At 27.4% G+C, this 25,102-nt stretch overlaps 1 protein-coding gene across 1 annotated transcript in view; it reads left to right on the top strand.

The window, feature by feature from the left end:
• Positions 1-15,641, top strand: part of LOC117169319 — a 30,270-nt gene extending 14,629 nt beyond the window's left edge. Inside the window, exons 4-6 of the mRNA XM_033355643.1 lie at positions 3,813-4,266; positions 10,140-10,314; positions 13,479-15,641. Coding sequence (XP_033211534.1) covers positions 3,813-4,266; positions 10,140-10,314; positions 13,479-13,711 — 862 coding nt within the window. The 3' untranslated portion in view covers positions 13,712-15,641. The remainder of the gene's footprint in view (positions 1-3,812; positions 4,267-10,139; positions 10,315-13,478) is intronic.
• The last annotated feature ends 9,461 nt before the right edge of the window (positions 15,642-25,102 follow it).

The raw sequence follows: 25,102 nt of genomic DNA, 5'->3' as shown, positions 1-25,102 counted from the left end.
GTCCAAAAAAACTAGTTTTTTCTTTTGTTTTTTAGATTTTTTTCAAATTAAAATAGGAACATGGAAATATTTGTGAAATCTTTTAAATCTTTCCGAAATTTTTATTAAATATTTTAAGTCTTTGGGAAATCTTTATAAAATATTTAAAAAAATTAAGTTGTTGAAATCTTTGGAAAATAATCGAAGTATATGAAATCTTAAATCTATTCGAAATCTTTGTAAAATCTTTGCGAAATATTTCAAATATTTTTCACATATTTGATCAAATTTTTTAAATGATTGAAATCTTTTTAAAATCTTTCAAATCTGTCCGGAATCTTTATGAAATCTTTTACATCTTTGAGAAATCATTGAAGTCTGTGAAATCTTTTAAATACATCTAAAATATTTACGAAATATTTTTAATCTTTCTGAATCTTATTGAAAGTCATTCAATTGTTTATAAAATATGTTTGAAATATTTTTTAAATTAGAAAAATCTTTGTGAAATCTTTAGAAACTCATTAAAATCTTTGTAAAATATCAAACATATTTTTTAATAATTGATAATATTTGTGAAAATGTTTAAATTTTTGCGAAATAATTTATGCATTTGTGAATCCTTTAAATTTATCCGAAATTTTTGTGAAATCTTTGCGAAATATCCGAAATATTTGAATTTTTTAGAAAATCATTCAAACCCTTTAAATATATTTTTTAAGTATTTGCTATATTTTTGAAATTTTTGGAATCTATGAGAAATCATTGAAGTCGGTTCAATTTTTTTTAAATCTATCCGAAATATTTCAAATATTTTATAAAGATTTTATATATATTCAATAATATTTTTGAAAAGATTGAAATATTTGTGAAATTATTGAAATCTTTGTGAAATTTTTAAAATTTTTGGAAAAGCATTGATGTCCTTGTAACATCTTTCAAATTTGTACCAAATCTTTGCGAAATGTTAAAAACTTTTTATATCTTTGGAAAATCATTGAAATCTTTCTGAAATCCTTGGAAACCTTTGGGAACAAATCTTTGAAATTTTAGAAATACTTTCGAAATATTTGATAATATTTGCGACACTATAGAAACCATTGAGAAATCTTTGGCGCTTTTGTGTGTAAAATCTTTTAAATCTATCCAAAATCAATCCGAAATATTTGAAATCTTTGTGAAATATTTGACATCTTTGGGAAATCATTGAAATTTTTCTTAAATCATTCTGAAATCTATGGAAATCTTAACACTTGAGGGTTTAAAATTCACATATTTTAATATAAATTTTATCTTTCTTGCATGAGAATTCATATATTTGGTATAGAATTCAACAATTTTGTTAAAAAATCATCCTTTTCTTTAAATTCGTCTTTTCGTATTAAAAATTTAATTTTTTCGTAGAAACTGATTTTTTGTTTAAAAATTCATATTTTGATCGTGAAGAGACAACTGACATCTTTTTCAACAGAAAATTCAACTATTTTTTCAAAAATTTACATTTTTGGTTTAAAAATTTATCTGCTTTAGTAGAAATTAATTTTTTTTTAATGAAAATACAACTTTTTGATAAAAAATCATTCATTATTGCTTGAGTATTCAACTATTTTGCTTGAAAGATTTACTTGAATTACTTTGTTAAGGAGTCCTTTTTGTATAAAGATTTTTATTTTTAGTTGAAAATTCATCATAGTTAAGAGTTAACTATTTTTGTTTTTGAAAATCAATCTTTTTTAATAAAAAATTCAACTACTTGGGTGAAAGTTAAACTACTTTGTTAAATTTGTTGTATTTTCCTATTAAAGGCTTATGTGTTTGGTTGCAAATTGAACTGTTTATGTTTAATAGAAAAGCCTTTTTTTGGCTTAAAATGCATTTTTTATGTAAATTTTCTATTTTTTTAAGTTCATCTTTTTTAACTAAAAATTGTCCTTTTTTTCGTAAAAAAAAAAATTTCTTAGTTTGAAATTTAACTTTTATCAGGTAATAATGTATCAGTTTCGTTAAAAATTAATTTTTTGCTAAAAAGTGATATTGTTTGTTTGAAAACTCAGTTTTTATAAAAAAAATGGTCTTTTGGCTTGGAGGTTCAATAATTTAGATCAACATTTATTTATTTGTTAAGTAAAAAAGCTTTATTTGCTGAAAATTGGTCATTTGGTTTTAGAATTCTTTTTCATTGTATAAATTTCATCTTTTTCGATTGAAATATAAACTATGACACTTTTTTGTGGGGAATTTGCCTTTTTAGTTTACAAATTTAACTATTATGTTAAAATTCTGAATATTTTGTTAAAAAGCCATCTTTTATAGTAAAAAAAGGCATTTTTTGTTTAAAATAAATTAATAAATTTAAACATTTTTAATTTATATCTAAAATACTTTTTTATTCCGTTCGTAAAATATTTTATTTTAAAAGATTTACAAGATCAAAATGCTTGTATTTGAATTTTAATGATAAAGGAAAATGAAAAATTAGTCAAGAAAAAATCAGAGAATTTTAAAAATTAAGTTCACGGACACCCTGCCTATTTCTACTAGCAATAACTAGAAAAAAATTTCTGAAAAATAAAAATTACGTACATTAAGAGTGGGGGGTGGGGGGATATTTTTTACTTTTTTTTGCTTTTCCTTTCTTGTCCTTTTTTTTTGCTTTTTCTTATACATTTGTCAGATTTTATTTCGATCTTAAGGGTATGTTCTACGGTGACCACCTGACCAAACCAGTTCTCGGTTATGAAATTATTTTTTTGTGTTCACCGTGTCCAAAGGCTTTTAAATTTGAAATATAGGAAATAGGACAATAAATTGCGTTTATTTATTTAGTTTGAATAATAATTTTGAAAAAAAAATTATTCGAGTAAACAATAAATTTGTGAAATTATTTCCATTTTTTTCGTGCTTACTACGTCCATACAAATTGAGATATCGTGTTTAGAATTTGAAAGCTTAAATAAAAACCACTAAAGAACGTTTTTACACATCAATATATTGATAATTTCAAATAAAGTTTATTTATAAATTGATAAAATAGGATATTACCACTCGAGCTGTAGCACTTTTCATGTAATGTTTGGTTTGATGCATTTCAGATTTTTTTATTCGTGTATGTTAAGCACTGACAAAAATTTCACACTAAATCGTCTAACCATAAAAAAATAAAACATTAAAATTTGTCAATTCGTTGCAAATGAACAAATAACTATCTGCACACACGTAACCTGTCATTATTTTTAGAGGATTTCTAGCGATTTCTAGCGAAGAAAAAAGAAAGTTTCAACGTCGATAAGGTAGAAATCACATGACCAAGCTCGGTTATAAACATTATTTTTGGTGTTCACCATGTCCAAATATATTGATTTTTTAGAATTTTTAGATGATTCAGTCTAAAATTTGAGTCAGTTCTCAACATAAGCGAATAAAAAAATCTGAAATGTATCAAACAATACATTACCTGCAAAGTGCTACAACTCAAGGTGTAATATATCCTATTTTATCAATTTATAAATAAACTTTTTTTTTATTATAAACATATTGATCTATACAAACATTATTAAGTTCTTTTTATTTAATCTTTCATATTATAAACGCGATATATTTCTCCTTGTGAACGTAGTGAGCATGAAAAAAAATGAAAATAATTATACACATTTATTTTTCACTCGGATATTTTTTTTCGAAATTATTATTCACACTAAATATAGAAACCCAATTTATTGTCTTATTAACCTATATTTTAAATATTGATAGCGATACGACACCGTAGAACATGCCCTTAAAAATAAAAAAAAAATAAAAATTCGCTAGTCACTGAGGGAGTCATCTTGTTTTAGTCCGCATGGAGCTCGCGTTTCCGGAGTGGTTGAAGAAACCCCAGGACGTCTGGAATATGAAGTGGCTCTGTATCGAGAAGCTACAGGAAATTCATCTGACCCCAATCAGGGAACTCAAACAGTTGATCAGGCGGTTCCAATTGGAACAAAATTACAATTGCGAGCTCGCATTAGTGCCGAGAGTGCTTGGGGATACATCAAACTTCTGGAAGTCACTGTGAGTCCAGACCCTGATCAACCACATGCGCCAGGAAGTGTTTTTCTGGTGAAGGAAGGTTGCAGAAACCGTGATTTTGCTTCAATAATTCCACATCAACCGGCCAGATATCGGGAAAGGAAAAATGAAGTTTTTCTGGATTTTGAAGCTTTTCTTCTAAGTTCGATGAGGGACCGATCAACTTTGTGGATACACTCTCAAATCAAAGCTTGTATGGAACCACAGGACTGCCAACCGGTATGCTTGACATAAAACCTACAATTTTTTTAATTCCAGATTCTACACACCAATTTTTGACAATTTTAGTTGAAATATTAATAATACAGGACCACAAAATGGGTTTGGGAGTTCCCAAACTTACAAACCCCAAATTAAGAAGCCTCAAACCCACAAACTAACAACCCAAAAACCAACGAGCTCCAAACCCACAAGCTCCATATCAGCAAACCCACAAACCCTAAACCAACAAGCTCCAATCCCACAACTTCAAATACACAAGCTCCATATCCAAAACTTACAAACCTCAAACCCACAAACCTCAATTCCACAATCCCAAATACCTTACATCTTATAATACCAATTGAGAAATTGGTATAATTTGGGGTTAATTGGTTTGGTGTTTGTGGGTCGCAGGTTTGGGATTATTGGTTTGGGGTTCGTACGTTTGTGGATATGGAGCTTGTGGTTTTGGGGTTTGTGGGCTTGGGATTCGAGGGTTCGGAATTGTTGGTTAGGGGTTTGTAGGTTTGTGTGTTTCGTGTTTGTGAGTTTTGTGTTTGTGGGTCTGAAGTTTGTACTTATGTAGATATAGAGCTTGTGATTTGGGGTTTGTGGGTTTGGGCTTTGTACGCTTGTGGATATGGAGCTTATGGTTTGGGGTTTGCGGTTTGTTAGTTTGGGGTTTGTGAGTTTGAGGTTCGTGGGTTTGGGGTATGTTGGTTTAAGGTTTTTACGTTTGTAGATATGGAGCTTGTGGGTTTGGGGTTTCTGAGTTTGTGGGTTTGGGGATTGTTGGGTTGAGGTTTTCACGTTTGTGGATATGGAGCTTGCGGGTTTGGTGTTGGTAGGTTTGGGGTTTGTGGTTTATAGGTTTGTATGTTTGTGGATATGAAGCTTGCACTTTTGGGTTTGTGGCTTTGGGGGTTATGGGTTTGGGGTTTGTTAGACTGGGGTTTCTACGTTTGTGGATATGGAGTTTGGGGTTTGTGGTTTCGTTAGTTTGGGGTTTTCGAGTTTGGGGTTTGTAGGTTTGGGGATTGTTGGTTTGAGCTTTTTCAGGTTTGTGGATATGGAGCTTGTGGGTTTCGTGTTGACGGGTTTGGGGTTTGTGGTTTAAGGGTTTAGGGTTTGTAAGTTTGTGGATATGAAGCTTGTGGTATTGGGTTTGTGTTTTCGGGGTTCGTGGGTATGGGGTTCGTTGGTTTGAGGTTTCTACGTTTGTGGATATGGAGCTTGTGGGTTTGGGGTTCGTTAGTTTTGGGTTTGTGGGTTTGGGGTTCGTGGATTTGGAGATTGTTGGGTTGAGGTTTTTACGTTTGTGGATATGGAGCTTGTGGGTTTGGTATTGGTAGGTTTGGGGTTTGTGGTTTATAGGTTGTACGTTTGTGGATATGGAGCTTGCGGGTTTGGTGTTGGTAGGTTTAGGGTTTGTGGTTTATAGGTTTGTATGTTTGTGGATATGGAGCTTGCGGTTTTGGGTTTGTGGCTTTGGGGGTTATGGGTTTGGGGCTTGTTAGTCTGGGGTTTCTACGTTTGTGGATATGGAGCTTGGGGTTTGTGGTTTCGTTAGTTTGGGGTTTTGGAGTTTGGGGTTTGTAGGTTTGGGGATTGTTGGTTTGAGCTTTTTCACGTTTGTGGATATGGAGCTTGTGGGTTTCATGTTGATGGGTTTGGGGTTTGTGGTTTAAGGGTTTAGGGTTTGTAAGTTTGTGGATATGGAGCTTGTGGTGTTGGGTTTGTGTTTTCGGAGTTCGTGGGTTTGGGGTTTGTTGGTTTGAGGTTTCTACGTTTGTGGATATGGAGCTTGTGGGTTTGGGGTTCGTTAGTTTTGGGTTTGTGGGTTTGGGGTTCGTGGATTTGGAGATTGTTGGGTTGAGGTTTTCACGTTTGTGGATATGCAGCTTGTGGGTTTGGTATTGGTAGGTTTGGAGTTTGTGGTTTATAGGTTGTACGTTTGTGGATATGGAGCTTGCGGTTTTGGGTTTGTGGCTTTGGGGGTTATGGGATTGGGGTTTGTTGGTCTGGGGTATGTGCGCTTGTGGATATGGAGCTTGGTGTTTGTTGGTTTGGGATTCTTTAGTTTGGGGTTTTCGGGTTTGGGGTTTGTTGGTTTGAGGTTTTCACGTTTGTGGATATGGAGCTTATGGGTTTGGTGTTGGCGGGTTTGGGGTTTGTGGTTTAAGGATTTAGGGTTTGTAAGTTTGTGGGTACGGAGCTTGTAGTGTTGGGTTTGTGGGTTTGGGGTTCGTGGGTTTGGCATTTGTTGATGTGGGGTTTGTACGTTTGGGGTTTGTACGTTTGGGGTTTGTGTTTTGGGGCGTGTTAGTTTGTAATTTTGCGGCTTGTTAATTTGAGACTTGTAGGTTGGGGGACAAAATTTATGCAGACTTTCCAGGTTTTTAAACATTTTACAAATTTTACTGCAAATCCTGACGTGCTGGCTCAATTCTGCGAATGGATTCGTGTTTAGCGACCCCAAAAACATAAAGTTTACCTATAGAATACCAGTTAACTCCCAAAACCATTTTGTGGTCTTGTGTAATATTTTGTTTTTGATACACGTTTTATCCATGCAAAAACCAAACATGTAAAAATGTGTCATCAAATACGAAATAATCCTGTTGAAACTCTTTTACCATTAATGATAAATTTTCAATGCTTTTTTACTTTACTTTGACAAAATAATTAAAATTTCAATTAAATAGTTCAACTTTTTTAACGAATAGGTGAAATTTTGACCTACAAAGATGAATTTTGAACAACAAAAAAATGTTTACCAGAAGAAGAATTTTAAATAAAATATAGGAATTTTCAATTTACAAAGGTGTGTTTTTAACCAAGAATTGAATATTTAATTAAGTTTTCAGTCTAAAAATTATTTTTTAACCAAAATAAAAATAAAATTTGATCCAATTGAATTCCCCGAAGAAATAAGAGTTTTCAACATAATAGTTAAATCTACAACAAAATAAATGAGTTGACTATTAAATCGGAAAAGATGAATTTTCAATAAAAAAGATGAATTTTTAACAACAAAAATGAATTTTTCATCAAGCAAAAGATGAATCCTCAACCAAATAGTTAAATTTTCAACTAAAAAAGATCAGTTAATGAAAAATGGAATCGTAATTTTTTCAGTTGAAAAAAATGTATTCTCAAAATCAAATTTCAACACAATAGTTGCATCCTTAACCAAAAAGATGAATTTAAGAAAAATAATATTATTTTAAAAACCATAGGACAAATTTTCCGCAATACATGTATTTTTAACTAAATAGATGAATTTTCAACCAAATAAGTAAGTTTTCAAATGAAAAATTAAAGTTTTCTATAAAAAAGTTAATTGTCAACTAATTATTTAAATTTTCTGCAAAAAATTTAATTTGTGATGCCAAAACAAGCAATTTTAAAGTCAAATAGAAAAATTTTCTACACATAGTTATATTTTCAAGCCGAAAATATGAATTTTTAACAAAACGATTAATTGTCAACCCAGCAGTTGCAAACTTTAAACTACAACAGATCAACCTCGAAAGAAAAATATCAATTTAGAATAAAATATGTAATATATAGTTACATTTTTAGTTCAAAAAATCATTTCTCAGCAAAAAAGAAGAAATAATAACATTATAAATCATAAAATAAAGAATGAACTTTCAAGGAAAATGTACATTAATTAAATAGTAACTAAACAGTTAAATTTGCAAATCAAAAACACAAATTTTCTACAAAATAGTCGAATTTTCAACGAAAAAGTTAATTTTCAATTAAAGAGTTTAATTTTCCACCAACCTGTTGAATTATGAATGAGAAAGAATTAATTTTCTACCAAAAAAGATTAATTTTCAACCAAATAGTTAAAATTTTAACTTGAAAAGATCAATTTTAAATTATAAACATGAATTTTCAGCTAAATATGGAAGTCACATTTTTAGCTAAATAAATTAATTCTCAAAAAAATTAATAATACTAAAATGGTGAATTCTATTAATTAATTAGATTTTTAAGCCAAAAGGCAAATTTGCTACAAAAAAAACTTATTTTGAAACTAAATAGTTTAATTTTCTACCAAACTGTTGAATTTTCAAGCCTAAAGACAAATTTGCTACAAAATAGCTTTGCTTTCAACCCGAATATATGAATTTTGAACAAAAAAGTTAATTTTCAACAAAATACTTGAATTTGTATCCACAAAGATTTACTTGTTAGCCAAGAACTTTAATTTTTTACAAAAAAAGTGTATTTAATATTTAAAATAAAATTAATTAAATAATAAATAATTATGAATAAATTATAATTATGATAATTAATAAATAATTATATATAAAATATTAAATTTTTAACAAAATAGATAAAATTTTAACTAAAATGACTGTTGAAAGTAAAAAATGAATTTTCAGCAAAAGTCTTAAACTTTGACCTAAATAATTAAATTTGTAAACAAAAAAGATTATTTTTAAACCAAAAAGATTAATTTTCTACCAAAAAAGACGTCAATTTTGAATCAAATAGTTAATTTATCAACTTAAGAAGACACATTTTCAAGAAAGCATGTGAATTTTCAACCAAAAAAATAAAATCTTAATAAATAATTTTAATTTTTAACCAAGTAACTACATTTTTTTACCAAAAAAGATGACTTACAGAGATGGAATTTATACAATTTAAAAAGAACATTTTTAGTCGTCAAACTTTTGTGTGACTATATTATCCAATATAGTTTAAGGTATCTTTTATAAGGTAGAGTTGATTTTATAGCCATTTATTTATTTCAAGTTTCTCATTACAATTATTTTTAAAAAGGTGAAAAAATGTGTTTTTTTAAATTAAAAATTCATAACTCACGCAATTTTAACTATTTTAAACTGAAAATTTATTAATATACTTTTGAAATAGTATACTTTCATAAAAAAAAATATTGCAACATGGGTGCTTTCAAAAAAGATATTGATTTGCACAGTTGAAAAGTCACTTTTATGATAAAATGATGAATCAGATTTTTTGTATTTAAATCGATTTATTATTATAAAAATTAAGGAACTTTGACATGTAATACTATAAAAAGAAAGGAAATTGAAAAAAGAGACATATATAATAACGCTGCCGTGAGTTATAAGCCATCTACAAAGAAAAAAGTATGAAATAATCGAAAAAAATAAAATTATTTCACCTTACATGACATACTTAACATACTACAAAAATCAATAAAATTTCAAACAAAAAATTAGCTCCAAAATTACTTTTTCACACACTAAGTGCACACTGGGTGTTTAACACCCCACGATTTTCTACCTCCACTTTCGGCAGCTGCTGCTAGTAGGTAGACTGATGCTTGAAGCAGTATGCTAAACGACTTTACTTACAGTTAGTGTCTCCAACTAAAGCTAGATGGCGACACTTTCTCCATTTTTTTCGAATCAAGTATGGTTTATAAGAATTTGAAAATTGCTTGGGGTATCCCTCACCCACAATGCACTTTAAGGGTTAATATAACATTAATTATCATTTAGTTACATGTTTATTTAATTTAACAAACTTTTTTTCTCAGCGTCAAAGTTCTTCTTTATACTTAAAGTCTTCTATGTTTTAATGTTTATATTAAAAAGTGTCTATTACTGGTCTTCTATTTTTAAAGAAACTAGACAATTCAATTCAATTCCTGTTCGAGGCTAATTTTTTCTCGTTTCTCCAAAACGTATAGACCACTCTTCGACACTATTTACTATTTAATATTTAAGAAATCAGTATCTAAATGAACAAAATAACAACTTTTTTTAATTTAACTTTTAAGTTTATCCTCTTTTTTGTAATTTTTGAGTACAGCTTGACTAGAGGACTTTTATTATGAAATTGTAGACAATTCTGCAATTTTTTTTTTTTTGCATTTTCAGGACTTTTGCTTAGATCTCTTTGAGCCTTCTGGACACGGGAAACGTAGAAGGAGAATGACTGGAGAAGAAGAAGCTTTCTTGCCAAGAGCCGAGAGAATTATTCAGAAATACAACGATTCAACTCCCATCACAAGGTTTAAAGAAAACATCGAGTACACAGTCATGATGCCAGATGGTATGTGCCTTTCAATGTAATATTCCAAAGACTCAACATCAAACAAACCGGTTTCTTCATCTCACATCAAATTTAAACAAATTACTATTGAGGAATTCTTCCGGTTATCAGACACAGCTGAATCGTTTTGGAACGAATTCAAGGATTCAAACTTATTTGAATTGCTTAAATCCTTTGAAAATACTATTGGAAAATTCTTAAATAATTTATTAGGGCGAAACGAAAAAAAAAAATAAATAAAATTGAAAATCAGAAACAGCCTTCAGGCACTTTACCAATTGGCGGAAATTTTTTTTATTTTTTATAATCATTTGAAGATTACCGAAGAGTTCTCGAAAGATTTTCTTTTTTTATTCGACGTGGGAACTCTTGCTCTTTAAATTAATTTTAAAATAATTTTTGAAATGACAAAATAGCGGCAGTTTTTATGATATTCTTCAAAATAGGTTTTCTCAATAACCTTATTTTTGTATTTTGAATATTCCATAAATAATATCAGTTTTCAGCGAAAAATTGAATGGTTACATTTTTAGTTGAAAAAATTTAATTTCAAAGAAATTGATCAATTTTTAACTAAAATGATGAATCTTTAACTAGAATAGTTACATTTTTGAACCAGAAATATACATTTTCGACAATAGAGTTTAATTTTCAATTAAGTACCTTTATTTTTCACCAACAATTTAGATTTTTGAAGAAGATTATTTTGTAAGCAAGAAGTTTAATTTTATGTCAAAAATGACGATTTTACAAAAAAAAATATAAATTTTCAACAAAATTATAGAATTTTTAACTAAAAAATATTAATTTTCATCAAATAGTTTAATTTTCTACTAAAAAAGATCAGTTTTCAATCCCAAATAGTGAAAATAAAGTTTCAGTAAAAACAAACTTAATTTTGCAACAAAAAAACAAAACAATTTGAACCAAAGTGAACAGTTTTTTACTGACATGATTAATTTTTTACAGGAATAGATGAATTTTAAATCAGAATGACGAATTTTCAAAAAAAGAGTTACTTAATAAAGATTACTTTCAACCAAGTAGTTTTATTTAAAAAAATTATTTTCTTACTGAAATTATGAATAGCTAACTGGAATACTTGATTTCTTAACTAAAAAGAAGAGTTTTTAAACAATATAAATTATTTTTAACAATAAGCTTAATTTTTCTACAAAAAAGAAATTATTTCACAAAAAAATTAAATGTTCAACAATATATTTAAGTTTATTACTAAAAAGACCATTTTTCAATCAAATAGTTCAATATTCAGCTGAAAAAGAGAAACTTTCAATTAAAGATTGAATAGTTGCATTTTCAGTTCCAAAATTCTCTTTCAACCTAAAAGAACAATTTTCAAACAAGGAAAATAATTTTTAAACAAGACAGTTATTTTTCTACCCACAAAAACGATGTCACAACAACAAAAAACATTAATTTTCACTTAAAAAAGACGAATTTTTAACAAATAGTTGAATTTTCCACTAAAAATTATCATTCTTCTATAAAAAATGACATAGTAAAGTTTTCAGTCAAAAAATTACTTTTTATCCAAAAATATGATTCTTCAACTAGAATAATTGAACTTTTGAACCAAAGAGAGGACTTTTCCACAAAACAGTTTAAATTTTTGTTAAGTAGTTTTAGTTTTAAATAAAAAGATAAATTTCCAACTAAAAATATCAATTCTCAGTCAAAAATTAAATGTTAAATTTCGAGATTAAAAAATTAATGTTCAACCAACTAGATGAATTTGCAACAAAAAACATGAATTTTCAACTAAGTTGTTTAATTTTCAACTAAAAAAGACAAATTTTCATTAAATAGTTAATTTTTTAGCTAAAAATTGTTAGTTTATAAACAAGAAGATTAATTTTCCACCGAATAAAGATGATTTTTTAGTAAATTGTTTCAATTTAAAAAAGTTGAATTTTCAAATTTAAAAAAAAACGTTTTTCCATAAAATATTTGAATATTCTACTAAAAAAAGACCAATTTAAAAAAGAAATTGGATATTGGAATTTTCACTTTAAAAATGACTTTTTAACCAAACTGATAATTCTTTAACCGAAACAGTTGAATTTTTGAACCAAAAGATGAATTTTCGACAAAAGATTAAAAATTTCGATTATTTTATTTTATTTTTAAACAAAAAAATGACAATTACAATTATTTAGATGCAATACTTTAGTTTCCTACGAAAAATATGAATTTTCAATGAAGAAGGTTAATTATGGACCAAAAAGACGATTTTGAAATTAAAAACATGAATTTTCTACAGAATAGTAGAATTTTGTTGGCAAACACTTGAATTTTCAACTAAAAAGGATCAATTTTTAAACAAAAGTTGAACAATAATTTTGCATTAAAAAAAAATTGAAGTTCAGTCAAAACATTAAATTTGAAACTATTTAGATTCAAGTTAAATTTTAATTATTTCGCAAAAACCTGATAGGGGTTTTAAGAAAAATTCCAAATAAAAAAATTCTGAATAGAAAGTGCACTTTCTGAAAATTATTATTTCAGAAAAAAATAAAAATTTATGACTATTTTCGAAAAGTAATTTAAAAAAATGGAAAAGTATGAAGAGGACAATCGTGTTTTACTATACTAAAGTTCGTTGATTATATGCAAAATAATTTTTTTGTATAATTTTTAAACAAACAATATTTTCGATTTTTGTGTAATGATTTTTGAACAAAGAAATAATCATTTATTTATTTTTTTCAACATAAAGTAGGGCCTTCTGAGGAATAAAACTCAAAGAATATGTAGTGCATATTACCATCTACCTCTCAAAATAAAAAAAAATTTAAAAAGTGTCGGTTTTCAGAAAATCCATTTTGAAGAATTTTTTATTTTACATAGTTTATAAAAGATAAAGGAACCAAAATAAAACTTCTTAGTCTTAGGCTTCTTTTAATTTTAACTTTTTTTTCGACTGAACCCAATAATTTTATCAAACAGATGAAAATTATTCTTTTTTACTATTTGCCTTTTTCTAAAAATTAAATATTGTTTATTTCTCTAACAAACAAATTTCGATAAAAATTTTCATATTCCGTTCCAAAGATGAAATCATAAATAAATAAATATATCCGTTCATTCAATGAGAAAAAAGCTGATTTTTATTTTTATTTGTAAAATATTAATTTTTCTTCCAGATGTTTATGACAGGATGACTGCAGGCCTTGAGGGAAGTTGCGGAAATTTTCTTTACGTCGCGACAGCTCTCGGGGCTTTACTTGTTCTTTCAGCTCTGATTATGTGTTATCTAGCATCTCGCCTGCAAAGCATTTCTTCCGCGATACCGCAGAACAAAGCAATTGATGAGATGGTCCGAGTTCGCTCGCGGAAATATTGTCCAGATTACACTGGTCGCTCAACCGTTCAATAAATCTTTAAAATTAAACAAAACGGTGCACGCTGCACCGCATCCGGTTCTAGTCCGCATGCGCATGCATCTAAAAGAAAATACATTCTTCCTAAAAAAATTAGCCTATTTACTTTATCTTGAAATTGTAGGTCTCATTTACCCAAAAAGTAATGAATATTACTTCAATGTTGCTGCAACATTGCATACAAATATTAGCAACATTGCAAGAATGTTGCTTTAATCTATTAATGATATGTTCTAAGCAACATTTGTTTGTAATATTGATGCAAAGTTGCTGTAACATTGGTGCAAAGTTGATGCAACATTGGTGCAATGTTGATCCAAAGTTACTGCAAAATTGGGGCAGCCTTGATGTAACGTTTGTGCTACATTATGCAATGTTAATGCAACAATGATGCAATGTTGATGTCAAGTTTATGCAACACTGATGTAATATCAAATCAATATTTAAGCAGTAACGTTGCTGCTACATTGATGCTATTTTGGTGAAAGATTCATGCAACGTTGCCGCTACAATGATGCAACATTCATGCAAGGTTTCTGTAATATCAATGCTATTTTAATGCAACGTTGCTTTAATATGAATTCATTATTAATGCAACGTTGATGTAATATTGATGCAATTTTGCTGTGATGTTGAGGCTATATTGATGAAGTGTTGCGGTAATATTAGTGCAACATTCATGCAACGTTGCTTCAACATTCATGCAATTGATGCAATTCTGGTGAAACATTGATGCAAAGTTGCTGCAATATTCACGGGAAATTGATGCAAAGTTACTACAATATCGGTGCAAATACTGATGCAAAGTTGCTAGAAGATGTGTGCAATATTGATCCAGTTTTAATATGACATTGATGTAACGTTGCTGCTACATTGATATATTATTGGAGCAACATTTGTGCAACGTTGCTGCTACATTGATGAAATTTTGGTACAACATTGATGCATACTCGACATAATATTTATGCAACAGTGATGCAATATTCGTACAAGGTTGCTGTAATATTTATGTAATAATGACGCAGCGTTGATATAATATTAATGCAATATTAATGTAACGTTGCTGCAATATTGATGCAATATTTATGCATTATTGGCGCAAAATTCATGCAACGTTGCTTTGACATTTATGCAACGTTGTTATAATATTAATACAATATTAATGCAACGTTACGGTAATATTGATGCAATATTAATGCAACGTTACTGTGTTATTGATGCTATATTAATGCAGTGCTGTTTTAATATCAGTCCAATATCGTTGCAGCGCTTCTGTAGGATCTTTGCAACATTGATACAATGTTGGTGCAACAATTATGCAACTTTGCTTCAACATTCATGCAATTTTGGTTCAAAATTCATGCAATTCTGGTGCAACATTGGTGCAAAGTTGTTGCAAAATTGATTTAATTTCAGTGCAACATTGATGCAATCGCTTAGAAACATTTCGCTACAATATTGCAGTAAAATTTAGCAATATCGCATCAACATTTTAGCAATATGGCATCAAACTTACAGCAACTCTGCAAATCAATATTGATTTAGGGAGGACATTAATATATTATAGCAACATTGCTGGAATATTGAGCAATGTTGCCATGAAATATTACAGTCAGATTAATGCAAAATTGGATGCGTTTGGGGTAATTAAAAGAAATTTACAAAAAATACATAAAACGTGAATTTTTTGTTTTTATATTAGATTTTGACCGAAAACAAGAAAATATAACACATACTTAATATTCGATTAGAATAAGATTTTTTTTGTAACGCATTCACGGAATGTTCGCTTTTCAAAACACTTATAACGTGTGTAAAGTGATAAAAACCGTGATATAAGTAAACGTAAAAACACTTTATTATTATTATTTCTGGTAATTTATTAAATTTTCGGATTTTTTCCGAAAACCCTTGGATACCTTAAATTTCCGGAAGTTTTTCATAATTTGTAAATTTACCAAAAATTTTCAAAATGTCCAAGATTTCTAATTATTTTCAATATTAAAAACTTTACGGGAATCTTAATTAAATTTTGGTAATTTTACTATAAATTTGCCAAAATTTGTGAAAAATTTGTTTTTATTGTTTCTTGAATCTAAAATTCCTTTTATTCGTTACAAAAATATCAAAATATCGTTACAAAATTTTTTTTTTAATACCGTTTTCAACGGGTGCTGATCTGACTCGTATAGGAAACTTCATACTCGTATAAAACTGCCTTCTTTCTGAACTTGTAGCACAATATACTATTTCCCTTCTTTTAGCGCATTTAATGTGTTTTTCGATTCAAAAAAATTGAATTTTTAATTTTCCAGACTCGCTCTTCATCTATTCTTTTTTTAAATTTAACTAATAATCTTTGTACAGACTTTTGGATACTATCTTGATAAATTTTCTCCTAAAGCTCTTTCAATTTCCGGAACCGAACGATATAATTAATTTGTCGTCCTACGCTATTACGTGACCTGACCGAGCGAACATTTTTTTTCATCATGTTCGTGTAATAAATATATTTATAGGTACATGATCAAACTTATACAAAAAATATTTTTTAGCAATACAGGTCTATTTTTAGACATTGTTTCATCAACATATAATTTTATGTAGTCTTAGCATAATATAATCTGTACATATGATCGGACTTGGTAGCTTCTTTCGTAAAATTTTTATTTATTTATTTATTTATAGGATTAAATACAAAGAAAGACTAGACTAGTTATTAAGTTATATAGACTTGCATTATTATTATTTATTTATATATAATTAATGTATTTTGAAGTATAGGATAATTTTCTGTTATCATTTATTCACAGGAGAAATCTGCCTACGGCGGATAATGCAACCTACACTGAATAATAATTTATTAACGGCGCAAATATGCGTAAAATAATTAATTTTAAATTAAATTTATTACTACATATTGTGTCTTAGATATGGATAAAAAAATAGTTTAAAAAAAAGAAATTAGTATTAATTAAACATTATCCACTGTAGGTTGTATTATTCACTATAGGAAGGTTTCCATTACATAATGTATGGATCTTAATTATTTGATAAGCTTTCAAGCGCAAATAAATGTATACTTTTAGAATTAATTTTCCATTTCTTGGTCATTCAAAGTAATTTAAAAAAAAAAACTCTGTACAAAACTGTTACTAACAATTATTTTAAACTCGGAAGCTTCCTAAATCGAATGAATTAATTACAATGTGTGTGGATCTTCAAATGACAATCAGCAGATTGATTTTTATTTTTAAGAACTTAAAATAAACAAGGAGAGGTTTTTAGAATGAATTTTGATTTTAAGACTTCTTTTTTTTAATACCCTTTATTTTAAATTCCCGAAAATGTACACTTGTACAAATTTAAAAACCTGAAAAATGTGCCCGCTGTAATGATGTCTTCCTTCCCTGAAAAAAATCTAAAAATTTGAGGGAATCTTTTTTGAAACCAGTGCATTTTTCCGAGAAAAATCCTGGAAATGTCAGGTAATCTTTTTTTAAACCAATGAATTTTTTCGAGAAGGCACTTAATTGTTTGTTGAACATTCTAGTATCTGGTTCAAAATTAAACAGTTTACAATGTTTTTAAATTTAAAAATTTGAAAATTAACTCATGTTGAAAAATTGCCCTTTTTTGTCAATTTCAACTGGTTTTCATTAAAAATTAAAATCTTTCGTGGTTGAAATATCAATTAATACATTTTTCCCTTCAGAATTCATCTTATTTTGAATGAAAACTTAATTACTCAGTTGAAAGTTAAACTTTTTTGTTACACATTATTTTTATTGGTTCAATAATCACCATTCTAATTGAAGATTCAGTTAAAGCTTTAACTGTTTTTTAAAGTTTATTTTTGGTCAATTTTTTTCATTATTGACTTTCTTATTTATTAAATTATTATCATTCGAAAAACTAAATTATTCTTAAATAATATCATTATTAGTAATAATTAAATCCAAGTATTACATTCACATTTTTACATAAAATTTAAATATTTAATTTTCTCAGTTGAAAACTCGTCCTTTTTAGTAAAAAGAAATACTCTTGCTTGAAATTTGATTTTTTTTGTATTCTTGTTTTTTTGTTGTTGTTGTATTTTTGGCTTTTTTTTCGTATTTTCGATTTGATATTTATCTATTCCAGTTGGATATTAATGAATTTAGTTCAATATGCACCACTTTGTTTAAAAATGTAACAGTGCAAAATATTTTCTTCAAAATCAGTTCCTTCTTCGGTTGGAAATTATTTATATTTTAAATTAAACTTATGTTTCATCTAATTACATATTCCATCATTAAAAAAAAAAAAATTAATCCTTTTTGTTGAAACATAATTTAATAAACTAAAAATTTAATATTTAATTTTTTTTAAAATGATTCTTTTTATTTGAAAATACAACTATTTGCTTGAAAACTTGTATTTTTTAGTTGAAAATTTATGTTTTTCTTGAATTTTTTTTGTAGAATAATAATCTCCTTTCTTAAATTCATGCTTATGGTTGGAAATTAAAGTATTCTGTTCAAAGTGTCGCAATTCTAGTTGAGAATTATTCTTTTTGGTTTTTAATTCAACTATTCCTGTTGAATATTCATCAATATAATTGAATATTGATTAATTTGTTTAAATGTATTTTTGTTTTGAAAAATAGTTCTTTTTTTTTGTAAAAAGTTATTATTTTTTAAAGTAAAAATGTAACTCATCCAATTGAATATTCCGTTATTTTATTTGAAACTTCATTTCTAGTTCAACATTATTCTTTTAACTAAAAATATAATTTTCAAGTTGTTGTTAAAAATTAATTAATTTAGTTAAAAATTCAACTATTCTGTTGAAAATACATGTTTTTATTTTAATCTTCTTTTTTGGTAGAATAATAATCTTCTTTTTTCAAAATTAATATTCTCGTTTAAAAATTCATCTTCTTGGTTTAAAATTCAAGTTTTTCACTTAAATATTCATAGTTTCATTTGAATACTCGTATTTTTGTTTGTAAAGAAAACTATTCAACTATAATTTAAACTTTTCGAAAATTCATGGTTTTGGTTCAAAAATTAAACTATTTCAGTTGAAAATTCATGTTTTTTCTTGAAAAAACATTTTTTTTAGTAGAAAGCTTATCTTTTAGATTTAATATTATTTTTTTTAGTACAAAAATTTAACTATTTCACTTAAATATTCATAAGTTTGGTTAAAAAGCAATTATTAAATTAAAATTTAACTGTTCCCTTTTTATTGAAAATTGATTTTCTTCGTTAAATATTCACCTATTTGGTTACAAATTGTTTTTTCAAAGAAAAATTTAACTATTTTGTTAAAATTATTTTTGTTGTTGAAAAATCATCTTTTTTGACATACAATTAATTTCTTTTATAAAATTTCATTTTTCTGCTTGGAAATTTTACTGTTCCAGTTTGAGATTCATCATTTTAATCGAACATTTTGGTTGAATTTTTATGTAACTGAATATTTAACTATTCCATTCTTAGCTGAAAATTAAACCTTTTCACTTAAAAATTCAACTATTTGTTGGCAACTTGTCTTTCAAGTTGAAATTTCAACAAGTTTGTTAAAAAGTTATCTTTTTTGTTGTAAAATCATGTTTTTGGTAGAAAATTAATTATCTTGTTTGAAAATTGTTCTTTTTTTTTTAATTAATCTTTTTAGTTTGAAACTTCAGTATTCCAGTTGAAGATTCTTCATTTTAGTTGAAAATTGATAATTTTGATGGACAATTTTTTTTCCTTGGTGTATAATCATTTTTTTCAACCTGAAAATTTAACTATACTATTTTTGGTTGAAAACTGATCTCTTTTAGTTGAAAATTTACTTATTTGGTTGAAAATTATCTTGTATGCCTTAAAATGTAACAATTTATTTGAGAATTCATGTATTTTGACGAAAAATATTTTTTTTGTGTTCTCACAGAATTATTCTTTTTGATTAGAAATTTATCTATATTATTAAAAATGCAAGATTTTTCTCAAAAATTAAGGAATTTAAATTGGCTTAAATTTAATTTAATATAATATCCACCTGATATAATAAATCGGAGTGCATTATCTGAACAATAAAGAACTTTATTTGATAATACTTACTACTTAATTTTACACATTTAGTGTTATAAATGAAGCTTATAGCTTAGATTATGTAACTATTGTAACTATTTTAGTTTTTGTTATTTACTCATTTTATCCATTTTTCTTAGAATAGGTAATCTGAAGACTAACATGGCAAATTGTTTAACAAAAAGCCATAGTCAAAGTAAGACATATTTTTTGAAAGCAATCTTTACTTATGGCCACCTTTATAAGAAGAAGAAGGAGAAGGAGAACGAGAAGCAGAAGCAGAAGAAATATTTAGTGAAGTTTGTGACTGTGGAGAATAATTTTGTGAACTGTGTGAATGAGTAGAATAATTTGGTGAAGAGTGTAGATGGGGAGAGCGATTTGGTGATGCGTATGGATATGGAGACTGATTTTGTGAAGTGTGTTGATATGGAGCGTGGGTTTGCGGAGCGTGGGTTTGTGAAGTGCTAGCGCGTGAGCGCTCTACATTCACTTGCTGCGGTAAATATGATTCAATGTGTGACTTTATCCACCTATTGTATATGTTTTCATCATTGACGCGTAGAAAAACATCAGGACTAGTGTAACTTATAAGGTTTCCAGGATAAACGAGAACACCAACCAGTTTCCCATTTAGAACTAAAGCAGAACCACGATCCTTGGCCGTAAACTCTGTTACGCCAGATGATTCAAGAGTGCAGATATTGTCATTTGTAATTACACGTGAATGACGTTTATAGTAATCGGTACACAATTGCAGTCTGACTATCTGTACTTGCGTTAATTGTCGAAAAATGGGAGTGTCGTTTCTGAAACCGGGGAGGAAGCAAAGTTTTATTTTTTTTTTTAAATAATTTTTTTTATTTAATAAATTTTTGATAACTTACCCTGTGCGGTTGGGTGTAAAACTACTAACGGTAGCATGTGTAAGTGCCTCTACAGGTGCATCATAAAGCTTTACACTTCGATTCGGTGATGGACTTTGAATAGTGATCAATGGACTGATCAAAAGCAAAGCAAGATTTCCTACAACCACTTTGTCTTGTACAGAGTGGATTTGGATAGTATGTATGAACAAATGACCAGATTTCACTGTGTACTCGATTGCCTCTCGATTAACACACTCTTTGATTGTTAAGATATGTTCAGGCGATACTATAATACCTGCGCAAATTATCACTTCATTTCTTAGAACTTCCACAATGTAGGTAACATCTGTAGCGGTTAATTCTCTATGTTCTGTCCGTGCGGCTTTAGTTGCACGTTTCTCTCGGGAGTGCAGATCTGATGATTTATCTGTAAGCACATGTGACAATTAATCATTCGGTAGGCTTTTTTTAACTTGTGAGTGTGGCCGTGCGGTCTCACAGACCGCACATTGTTTCTGATGTGCCCCCCGCCTCGTTCATCATCGAGGCAGCGGTTTATTAGTAGCTTTAGTTGTGAGCTCGTATGCGGTCCATGAGACCGCACGACCACGGTAGCCTTACAGTTTTATATTACTATTTCAATTTGTTTGAAGGTATTTAAAGAAAAACATGTCACACACTAGCAAACTTTCGCTTGACGCCATATGGAAGCGTGGACGTGCGGTCTCTAAGACCGCACCAAGCTTCTGATATGTGGGTGCCTCCTGTCATTGGTGCAAAACATGAACAGTAATAAATGTTGATCAAATTTATTAATTTCTTATTCCAATGTCCCGCTGGTATTAGTAAGATAATAAAAATTTCTTTCATTATTTATTTAGTTGACTTTCAAGGCCGGAAAGGTGAATTTTTAACCAAAAATGCAGTTTAAAAAAAAAGGTTGAATTTCCAAATAACAAAAATGACTATTTAACACTAACATTTTTTAAAAAGTTTTTCTTTTGATCCAAAGAAATAATATTCATTTTAAACCAAATAGTTGTATTTACAACCATGTAGTTAAACTTTCAAGCTAAAGAGACGAATATTAATCAAATAGTTACATTTTTTTGATGAATGGTTTAGTTTCCAACCTAAAGAGGTGAATTTTCAACCATATGATTGAATTTTTGAATAAAAAAGTTTAAAAATTAGAAAAACAGTTGAATCTTGAAGTCAAAAAGACGATTTTTTTAAGAAGACAGTTTCATTTTTAATTAAAAATGAAGAATCTTTTTCAAAAAAGATAAATGTGAAAAAAAGATTTAAATTTTCAATGGAAAAAAGATGAATTTTTACAAAAATAGTTGCATTTTCAACCTACAAAGTTTTATTTTTAACCTCATTATTGAATTTCAAACAAAAGAAACATCTGACAAAATAGTTCAATTTTTAATCAAACAGTTGAATCTTGACGCCAAAAAGACTATTTTTTTAAAGACAGTTTAATTTCTAATTCAAAATAAAGAATGTTCTTCAAAAAAGAAGAATGTTAAAAAACAGTTGAATTTTCTTTAAAAAAAACTACTTTCGTATAAAAGAGTGGAATTTTCAAGCCGCAAAGATGCACTTTCAATCAAATATTTGAATTTTTAACTGAAAAAGATAACTTTAAAATCAAATGGTTGTATTCACAAATAAAAAGATCAGACAAAAGCCAAAAACAGTTTCATGTTAAAAACAAACAATTAATTTTTGAAGCCAAAAATACGATTTTTTTAGAAGACAGTTTAATTTTTAATAAAAAATTACTAATTTTTTTCAAAAAAGACTACTGTTAAAAAAAGAGTTAAATTTTCGACCGATAACAGATGAATTTTTAATAAAATATTTAGCTTAATTTTCAAACAAATAATTCAATGTTTAACAAAATATAGTTAGAATTGTCAACCATCAATGGTAAATTTTCAATCAAACAGTAGAATTTTTATTTAAAAAAGAAAACTTTTTAAACAAATAGTTACATTTACAAATAAAAAAGGTTCAACCTAAAACAAAAACAGTTACAAATTTAAACAAATAGTATAATTTTAAAGACAAAATGACGATTTAAAAAAAAAACAGTTTAATTTTCAATTAAAAATGAAGAATGATTTTCAAAACAGGAAAATGTTAAAAAACAGTTGAATTTTCGACAAAAAAAAAGACTTTTGATTAAAATATATGAATTTTCAAGAAAGCAATTCAATTTGTAGGAAAATAGTAGCATTTTCTAACCGAAAAGATCTATTTATAAAAAATAATACGAATCTACAACTAAAAAAGATACTTTTTCAAACAAATAGTAAAATTCCAAATGAAAAGGTTAGACAAAATCAAAAAACCAAAAGATGTAATGTTAAAGAAAAATGTTAACTTTCAACCCCCAAAGATATATTTTTAACCAAACGGTTGAACTAATAAAGATAATTTTCTAAACAAAAAGTTGAATTTTCATTCGACAATGGTGAATTTACAGAAAAATGTTCAGAAAGAATTAAATTTTCGAGTAAAAAAAAGCATTTTTCATCAAATATTAAAATTTACAATTAAAAAGGATTAAAATTCAACCTGAAATAGTTGAATTTTCAACTAAAAAAGGTATTTTTAAACAAATAGTTGAATTTTGAAATAAAAGAAAATAACATCTATCAAAAATAGTGGAAGTGTTAACCAAACAGTTCAATTTTGAAGCAAAATAAAACATTTTTTTAGAGGAGAGTTGAATTTTCAATCAAAAAGGATAAATGTTTAAAAAACAGTTATATTTTTAACCAAAAAAGATTAATTTTTGATAATGTAGTTCCATATTCAGCAAAATAATTATACTTTATCAAAGTAGTTGAATTCTAACTATAAAAGATCTTCAATTGACTATTTTAATTTTCAAATAAACAGTATGGAACAAAAAAAACAGTTTGAGTTTTACCCAAGCAGTTGATTCTTGAAGCTGAGAAGACGATGTTTTTAGAAGACAGTTAAATTATTAATTGAAAACAACAAATTTAAAAAAAGTGACATTTTTGACTAAAAAAGTTGACTTTTTTATAACATAGTTAAATGTCCAACAAAATAGTTCTATTTTTTCAAATCGTGAAATTTGTAACTAAAAAAAGATATTTTTTGGAATGAATAGCTGAATTAAAAAAAAATTCAACATCAATCAAAAACTGTTATATTTTCGACCAAAAGAGATATTTTTTTTAATAACACTGTTGAGTTTTCAACAAAATAATTCGGTTTTTAACAAAATATTGAAATTTTGAACTGAAAAAGATAATTTTGTAATTAAACAGTTAAATTTTCAAGTAAAAAGATTAACATTAAACAAAAGCAGTTAAGTTTTGAAGCCAAAAAAACCATGTTTTTGGAAGACAGTTCAATTTTTATTGAAAAGAATAAATTTAAAAAAAGCGTTATATTTGCGAAAAAAGAGATGACTTTTCAATAATATTATTGAATTTTGAATAAAATAACTCTATTCACAAACTGTCGAATTTTCAAGCCAAAAAGGCGAATTCTCTACAGCACAGTTGAATTTTCCACAAAAATATTCATTTTCAACCACGAAATTAACTTTTAACCAAATAATTAAATATTTAGTTAAAAAGTATCAATTTTGAACAAAATAGTTACATTTTCAATAAACAAGATGAATTCTCAATGTAAAATGTGATATTTGAATCTTTATCTAAAAAAGATCGATTTTCAGATAAAAATAGGATACGTAAATTGCGAGTTAAGAAAACTTATAAAAGTAATTCAACTTTAAACCAATAGCTCAAATTCCTACAAAAAAAGTTAAATTTTTAACGAAACGGTTCAATTTTTAACAAAATGATTAGATTTTCAACTAAATAGTCGAATTTTTAACAGAAAGAGATAACATAATGTAATATTTATTTCGGAATTAATAAATAATATATATCACGAATTATTATTAGCATACAACATAAATGTTGTGTAATCTTCTGTCATTTTTGTTATCTTGTTTATTCTGCTTGAGATAATTTTATTTTAATATACCCTTGTGATTAACTTCTTTTTTTTCGCGTCAATAAAAAAATCTAAAGATAAAAAATAAAAATGAAATACATTTATAATCACGAGGTTTTATTTCTTCGTTGAAAATTCATGCATTCGTTTGGGAATTCGAGTTTTTTATTAGAAGAATAATGTTTTCAGTGCAAAATTAATCTTTTTCGTTGAAAATTCATCTCCTTGGTTCAAACCTAAAATATTTTGTTGAATATTCGTATTTTTTCTTGCATTTAATTTTTTTTATATAAATTACAATATATTTTTTTAAATATCACCAATCATACTTCTCCCCGTGTGGAAAATGCCCAGCTTAGCCTTTTTTTATTAGTGGCCCTCCAGAGGCCCTATAAAGGCAGCCCACTGTGGGAATGCCCAGCTGGGCCCTCGCTAG

This window comes from Belonocnema kinseyi, chromosome 3, assembly GCF_010883055.1.
Source record: "Belonocnema kinseyi isolate 2016_QV_RU_SX_M_011 chromosome 3, B_treatae_v1, whole genome shotgun sequence".
In the NCBI taxonomy this organism is placed as follows: Eukaryota; Metazoa; Arthropoda; class Insecta; order Hymenoptera; family Cynipidae; genus Belonocnema; species Belonocnema kinseyi.
Note: the sequence above shows the minus strand (reverse complement) of the source record. Positions and strands in the feature narration are given on the sequence as shown.